Source organism: Pundamilia nyererei, unplaced genomic scaffold (genome assembly GCF_000239375.1).
Source record: "Pundamilia nyererei isolate P.nyererei 1_Seehausen unplaced genomic scaffold, PunNye1.0 scaffold00011, whole genome shotgun sequence".
In the NCBI taxonomy this organism is placed as follows: domain Eukaryota; kingdom Metazoa; phylum Chordata; class Actinopteri; order Cichliformes; family Cichlidae; genus Pundamilia; species Pundamilia nyererei.
This window is the reverse complement of record NW_005187412.1, coordinates 6,472,826-6,481,058: the sequence shown is the minus strand read 5'-3', so window position 1 is coordinate 6,481,058 and position 8,233 is coordinate 6,472,826. Positions and strand designations below refer to the sequence as shown.

Below are 8,233 nucleotides of genomic sequence, written 5' to 3'. Positions count from 1 at the left end.
TGAAACGTCTTCAAGCAACTTAAAGAAGTCCAGATGCTTTTCTTTGCAAGCTCCTTTGACTACGATGACCTGGATGACTGAGAACCTTCACAGACATACTAGAGTTATAGTTGTTTCGTACTATAGACTTCCTCATAATCAATATGATTAGCATATATAAAATATGCTGTTATATTTTTTTCTCATATAAAAATTTAAATTTATATATATGTATTTATTTATTCTTGACTTTTATTCTGAAGGCCGATTTCCCCCTGTATAAAGGTTTATTGTGAAGGCGCTCGAAAGGATGTCCCTTGCTGCGAGCTGATCAGGTTAGCTCAGTGTCGGTAGTGATTTTCAAGCTTCGCAGCAGCGTATCGTCGGTAATGGCACGGAGAAATCACTTCTCCGAGTTCCTTTAATATGCTCCCTGTTTTAGGGATAAGGGTACCACCGGACCAGTCTCAAAATGACCACCGGCTTCAGCTCCGGTTCCTGCCGGTTCGCAGATTATTTTGTGATCTGCGGACTCGACACCGAAAGCGGGCTGGAACCCGACGAACTGTCCGGTAAGCACATTAGCCATCTGGGTAAATGTCGGGCTGATGCTGGGGCAAAAAAAAAAAAGAAGAAGAAGAAGAGAGGAATGAACGGGTATCATAACAAAGAGTCGGCGTTGATAATGAGACTGTAATGCTTTTTTGGTGCATGTCATCTATGAATTCGGTTAATGTATGTTTTCAGGGTAAATACAGAGCGAACCTAACGCCAGGCCTAGCTCATCTTCTCCCACCCAGCCTGTTTGTTTGTAATGCTCGATGAGGAGCGAAGGGGATTACTGGCTGGTTATGCCTCGTTTAAAGCGCTGACATGCATTTAAATTCAAAGGCTGTCGATAGAGTCCTTGCTGCATTTCACACTCCGGGTGTATTCGTGTGAATTGATGCTGACGCTACGCAGTGTACACATTTTACATAAGGAAACGCTTTGCCTACAGGGAAATTAGGGTTGGTGTTGTTGTAACACTGATGCCAGTGTAATCTAATTGCATGTGACGAGGCTGTCCTACTGTCTCGTGGCTTTCACTAGAGGAGACCAGGTACTCGGGTAACGACACAAAAGGTTACCGGTCAGATCCCACCTCTGACATTCTCATCATCTACCAGAGACCCTCGCTGAACATGTAACCATCCTCTTCCTCCTCTTGTAGCACACCCAGCCCTTTACAGACTATTACATAAATAGCTTAAAGATCTAATAAGAGGACAGCATGTACTTACACACCTTGATACTGCTTTGCTTAGAGACTGAGGTCCTTTTTTTGTCATGAGTTTACCTGCATGAGGATGGCTTGTGGATGAAATTGAGCTTTTTGTGAATATATGTGCATGTGAAACTGTGGATGAAGAGTTCCTCGAAAGCCAGGGCTCTGATACAATCTGTGGACGATGACAGCATGGCCACAGTGCTATTTTTATTTTTATTTTTTAAATTCTGAGATCTCCATCATTTTTCTCTCTCTTGCGGTAATATTGTCAGGGGTTTCCAGAGCACCTGCCTCTACTGAAGGGAAAGCCCCTGAATGCTGAAAGAAAAATGCCAGTCCAGTCAGCTCACATGATGTCTTTTAACATGATATTTACATTCTTGAGCTGTAATGTCACCTAGCTGTAAGCTGAATGAGAGTGATCAAGTTGAGGGGTGTAGGCTTCTTCTCACTTGAGGCACCATTCCAAGTAGTGAAGCCATTTTTAAACCTGATTTTTAGTCTTTAGTTGCACTTGTCTTTTTTCAACTTGTCCTTTCAGTCCAGTGATTAAAAGGGATCAGTTTCAGTGAAGAGTTGATTTTAATCTCTTTTGTTATTTATTTTCTCTCCCGTATCTGTGTGATTTATTATGACTCAGCAGGTAGTGCGAGCCCCGCAGAGTTGCTGTTGTGGTTGAAAGAAGCGTCTGTTCTTCTCAGATGAATAACCTAACCAAAAATCCTTTTAGTTTTCAGAGCCTCAGCACCCCCAACTTCCTATTTTCACTTCCTTAAATTAAGTTCCTTTTTTGCGTCTTTAGCACAAAATTCACTTTGAATTCGCAAAATAAAATTAGATACGTGCCCTGTTTTGCATTTTAACTGAACCCAACCATGCGCCAAGCACGAGTTGTCTGAAGCGTCCATACTAATGCGGCGATTTGGCCTCCCATCGATACAATAAAGCTACATTTTACAGTTCCGAAGTAGAGCTTTTCAACACGTGCAACAAAGCAAACACTGTGAAAATGACAGCCATGTATTAGTGGGAATATTGCTGTGCTGTGTGATTGATTTCCATTCTTCAAACTGTGGTTTGCTACCATTGTGTAGCAGCAAAGCTACGAATTAAGAAGGCCCTATTGTGTAATTGACAGCTGTGTTGTTCTTCACTCAGCGCTCAAGACACTAAAATTACCCAGAGTGGGTAACAGCTCATTTTGGACACAAGCGAAAAGACACAGATGAATATATAATTTGCAGGTTGGGTTTGCATATTTTTAAATCACCTGCATATTGCGCCTGCATACTTAATGCTTCTGTGTGCGTGATGAGGTTTCTCTTAAGGCCTTCTGACTAGACTGAAACTTTGCTTCGACATGCAAACCGGGACTCTGAGGTCAAACTTCACTGATGTTGTTCTACTTACTGCATCTTGCTGCCGTTTACTGTAGAACGAGGTTAGGGGCTTGCCCTTATCAGCTGTTTCAGTCTGAGTTGAAAAGAGGAAATGGTGTGGAAATTCCATTGTTATGGCTTATGTATGATCATGTCAGCTAAACATGTACTACAGGTATACCTGGGGGTTTACAGTTTTGGTTAGTTGTCCCGAAGTGTGTGTGTGTGTGTATATGTATAATACAAGAAGATGGCAAAAAGAGTTTTGGCTTTAACCTAAGGAGATCTGGCCATCTGAACAAGGCGAAAGAAATCATGGATTAAGAGGAAGAAGACGAAGTAGTCACAACTTTAAATAAATAACCCTAAAAATGTGAATGTAATGACACAGCTGTATGTCACAGACCTTAAAAGACCTCAAAAGGTGATATCCGAAATGAGTATATGTTGACGTTATCAACAAGAAAACTGCACATATTTAGATTTGAGAAACATTTTAAATGACTTGAAGGCATCTTACAAGAAAAGATTTAAATGAAACTCTGCATGCCGGGTCCTCTTTCTCAGTATGATCCAGTGGTGATTCACGTACAGTCAATCCACAAAGAATGACCGAAACTTTCTTACAGCGTGGTGTTTGGCAGCTTAGGGAGGACCTGATTAGCATATGTATGACCCTGCGGCTTCACAGGCCACGCTGGAAGCACAGGGAGCTGAAGGATATAAGTACACATGCAGACAGGCTCCACCTATTCAAATGCTAAACATCTCTTTTGAATTTCCCAGGCAGCCTCTCTCTCGCTCTCTCCCTCTCTGTCCCCGAATCCGACTCGGCAAACAAATGAGGTTGAATGGCTCAACATGAAAGCTGAAAGCTTTAAATGCAAAATGTCGTCTTTCATATTTTCACTCAGAGCTGTGTATTTCTGGACCTGGCCGGTATTTTAAAATATCCCTTTGAAAATGCATCAGTGAAGCTTTTGATGCAGTTTGAAGAGTTATTAGAAACCTCGCGATCCTCCAGGGCAAAGTGTACAGCTAAAATTATATGGCGCTGAATATAGGGGACCTCATACAAGAACTGGCTGTTTAAGCTGGAGATGCTGTGCCAAGTGATTGATCCTATTATTGATAACACCTCAGTTTTTGTTTTAATATATCAAGCAGGAGGAAAGCGCTACTTTTTGCCCGCAGGACTGAAATTTGAAATGAGTTGTCTCAACCTCACTGTTGGAGATATCAAACTGTTCTGGTAAAAAAATAAAAGACTGTAAGTAGAAGTTTGTAGGCAAATGCTTTGAGGTTAACCACATATATCCCCCCCGCTGTGCATATTGGCGTGTAGCATGCAGTTACGGAGCTTTGAGGTCTGTGCATTGCTACCAATGGGCTGGAACTACTGGAGCTACAAGAACATTCACAGCATCTGCAACTTGATGGTGCAAAGCTGAAGAGACCCAAGTTTCTTTGTTTTGTTTTGTTTTATATTAAATTACATTTACAGTGTCTTTAAAATAGAATTTCAAATGGAAACGCCAAAAGTGGAAGCCTACTCCCCACTGATCATAATATCCAAGAACAGGTGTTATTTTCACATTTATCTTGATTTAAAATGGCAAATATTTTATCCTTGTGCACAACTGTAGAATGGCTTTTAAACTCCACTTGCTGAATGATGAAGGTTTACATTCTTCCCAGTCATGGCAGAGTAATTAAACCTGCACATTCTTGTGTAAAAGGTTGTTTTTCCACCAGGTCAAATTTTTCCGCAGTTCAATCCCCTGGCTGCTAGCAGATGTGTGCTGAAATTTTAGGCTGCTGCGGTGTTAGACCAGGTTTTATGGCCCTACGGCATCTTCTCGCCACTCTGTAGATAAGCTGCTGATATTAGCCTGTCTGGTATTTGTAGGTTATGTGCCATATTTCAGCTTCATTATCAAAGGTGAACTAATTTTGACCATTTAATCTGTCAGAGACAGTTTTCCTGAGGGAAGAGGGAATGAATACTACCTAGCAGTTACATTGTAGCTAATAACACTATTACTGGCAACTGTACAAGAGTGTAACAATGTTGAGTGGTGAGTGATGGTGGTTTTACTGCAGTGTTCAACATGTGGGAGTTAAAATTCAGTGGTTATTGAATTTCAGCTTAATTACCTTAAAGACGGAGCCACTGTGATAAGCTCTCCTTTGTATGACAAGTTGAAAACTTTACTATGGAGAAAAAAAAAAAAATGAAACCTGTCGTGGTATAATATTATATCCAGGGAAGATATTTTTATTGATGTTGGTGTAGATATTATATTAAAAGTATTGACAGTCTGACATTACTGGGTTCGAGACATCTTTCTACAATAAATAAAGACGACCGCTGCTGTCGTTGCGCCTCTGGGTCAGTGAAGGCAGCTCGTCTGGTTTCCGAAAAGAACATCTAGTTGTAAAATCACCACAGAGGGTGTTGTGTCTGCTGGTTTCTTCCCTTACTCAACACAGCCATTTACAAATATAGATGTTATAAAAGATGGAAAGTGCTAGGGCTACAGTAACCAATGGGTGATATAACAATAGGGGTTACCATCTTTTATATACAGTCTGCGAATTGACCATAGTTTAATGTGATCAGATGATGTGTTGACAGTTAAAAGAACTTGTCTTTTATTTATGCGGTCAGCTTGTCCTTTTTTTTTTTTGTATGTTGTACCACTGTGTAATGATAGTGTTTTTATTAAAAGGTCAATTACTGTTATGGGATTTTCTTGACATCTCGACATTTTTCTTAACCTAAAACACTAGCATAGGGGGATTTTTCACATATGCGATGACTAAAGATCACTTAATGGTAATTTCCACTGGTCAAAAAGTTTTATAGTCAAGTTCCCAGTTCTGTTATTTATTTTTTTGTTGGATTTTTTTCATTAATCAGTCCCTAACCTTTCATTAATTTTAGACCCTTTTTTATAGGGTTGTATGAGATGTGAATAGGGTACCTTAATGTATTTTAATGGGAACGATCTTTTTTCGGGTAAAATATATGCAACGTTAGTGATAGCGTTACAAAACTGCAAACTAGTGTTCCAGAGTTAAACACATTTTTTTTTTTACCTCCAGACTAACTAAGAAACACCGTGCTGGTGTTTTTGGCTAATAACTTTTAAGTCATGTTAACAACTAAATTGAATGCGATAAGGCAGCAACTTTGGTGTCGGCTTAGAAATCATCAAGTGGGGGGGGGGAAAAATCGAACTTATCTTTTTGTTAAACTCACAGAAAGCACACAGGGGACCATGAGCTGTGATGGCGGGGAGTTTAGGCTGTGAGTGAGCTATCATGTTCTGCCAGTGCCGGGCCCGCTAGGTGAATGAGTGTCGACGTTATTGCTGCTGAGCTGTTTTGACGTGTCAGCAGTCTGTACAACACTTTGTGCTGCAGGGAGTTTAGTCGTGTTTGAATATAGCTTTACAGTCAGGGAGGTGCATCCCTTTATGTCTAGCCTAGTGAACCGTGCCATAGTAGGAGTGTGTGTTCGTGATCACAGGAGGGATGCAGAGCTGTGGGTGGTCCCTGGCTCGCAGGATGAGGAGCTCAGTGACGCTCTACTCCCACTGCTACCGGTCCACACTCTATTACATCACAGTCCATTAGCTGGAGAATATGACAAAGGAAGATGATGTTTACACTGTAGCGTCTGTTGGTGTTTATGTTAACAAATGGCTTCTCCAGGTGAGGCAGTTGGCTTGTAATTAGTTTTAATTATAAAGATGAAGCTGAAGTGAACACCTGTCTCAGGCAGCTTCACTTAAGCCTCATGATGTAACACAACAGCCACATTATCCTGTGTGGACAGCCGTGGAAAATGCAAATCTGGGAATGATATTTTTAGTTTTTGATAAAGCTCAAATTTAATATTGTAAAACTGTGGCTGTTTCCAGCCACATGTTAAAAATAGCATTTAATTATGGCCGTTGCATTTACATAAATGGAGATTTTTCTAGAATTGTAAGCTTTGTAAATTTGCCATAGACTCTTTGTTTGCACTGTGACATCTAGGTCATGACAAGTGATGAGCACAACCCTAACCCAGAGTTTTGGAGAAAAGCAACAAACTTGGTTTGACTTGAATTTGGGAAAACAATTAAAAATGTACATGTTCTGAGAGCATACAGTCAAGGGGCATCCACACAGGAAACGACTAGCAGTGATGTGCCAACCAAAGACAACAGGAAGTCAGTGACTTTCTACAACTTCAAGTGAAAGTGAAGGGAAATGGGCGGGACTTGAACTAAAGTTTAATCAAATTCGATGTGAGAAGTTCAAGTTCTACTAGTAAAATTGCAGGATACTGCATATTGACTTACGACAGGGTGGTAATTACATTTGAGGGTTACCTAGGCAACTGGAGCCTAGAATGTCCACTAATGACTGATCATCAACGACAAAGTGATGAGCAATGAGTGCATCGCTTGCTGTGTGGACGCCCCTTTTAGAGTCAAAAGTAGGGATAACTTAGAACTCGCAGGGTTAATTTTTACTTCTTGGAATTTAATCTGAGTAACATTACTCTTCATTCAAAGCCGCCTTTATTTAGTAAAAGCTCTGCATGTTTTTTGCAAATGAAACGTTAGACCCTCGTATGTGTTTTCTTTGGGAAGGACTGTTATGCCTGCTTTATTTTACACACCTCTGCAGTGTTTTGTTGTGGCTTCCTATAAGGCGTTGCTCATCTGTGCTCATGAGTTTCACAGTCAACAAACTTTTCTGTAGTAGCTTAAGAGCCAGGTGTTTGTTTTTAAGTTGATTTTGTTATTTAAATTAAAAGAACATGCCATCTCTTATTTGCTGCACAGCCAGATGCTTCCAGATGTTTGTTGTACTACTGAACGGGTTAACAATCAGCTTGAATCCATCGTGCTCCATGTCTGCATTCTGTCGTTGAGTTTGACCTACATTACATCCTCATGAGTAGCAGATGCCATTTTTCATCAATTGTGCTGCATTTTACATTTGCTTAAGGAAAATCAAATGACACCTAAGTGCTTTACATAAGGTTGTTATGAATTATCACCATATGTAATTATTTTTAATTAATAATCTTACTGCCTTCAGTTGCTGGGGTTTTTGTAGTCTGAGATGTGTTCCTGGCCTAGTTTCTTCCCCGTGGGCTGTTTGGATATGAAAGTAACCAAGAGATTAAAGCACTTAATCCGTAAGACTTTTATTCCCTTGCCAGGATCTGTGTGTCTGTACTGAGGACTCTAATGTGAACCTGTTTGTCGCGTCAGTCAACACTTTTGTTAATGTCCGATTAAAAAAGGATAAGACTTTTGAATCCAGCGGATACTTTTGCCATCTGATGTTTCCTATTGATATAACTTTAATCCATCATTTTCAAAAAGTTTAGCTAGGGTTCTTGGTAAAATGCTAATGTGCAGCAGAGCGAATTAATGCAATCCTCCAGACTTGAGAAAGCGATCGTTTCTTGTCTGTGTGCACGTGTCATTACTGAGTCATTTTATAAAAGCAGTGTTAACTGATTTTCATGGATCTCACAGGTCACAGTAGCCTGATAAAAGCTTTATTTTGAAGGTGATGTCGCTAGAAAACAGTC

At 40.3% G+C, this 8,233-nt stretch overlaps 1 protein-coding gene across 6 annotated transcripts in view; it reads left to right on the top strand.

Annotated features, from left to right (window-relative positions):
* Window positions 1-289: 289 nt before the first annotated feature.
* The window catches only part of dennd5a (DENN/MADD domain containing 5A), a 33,823-nt gene continuing 25,879 nt past the window's right edge, over window positions 290-8,233 (top strand). For all 6 annotated transcript variants that reach the window (XM_013908517.1, XM_005724330.1, XM_005724333.1 and 3 more), the window contains exon 1: window positions 290-551. In XM_013908517.1, the coding sequence (XP_013763971.1) occupies window positions 452-551 (100 nt within the window). In that variant the 5' untranslated portion in view covers window positions 290-451. The remainder of the gene's footprint in view (window positions 552-8,233) is intronic.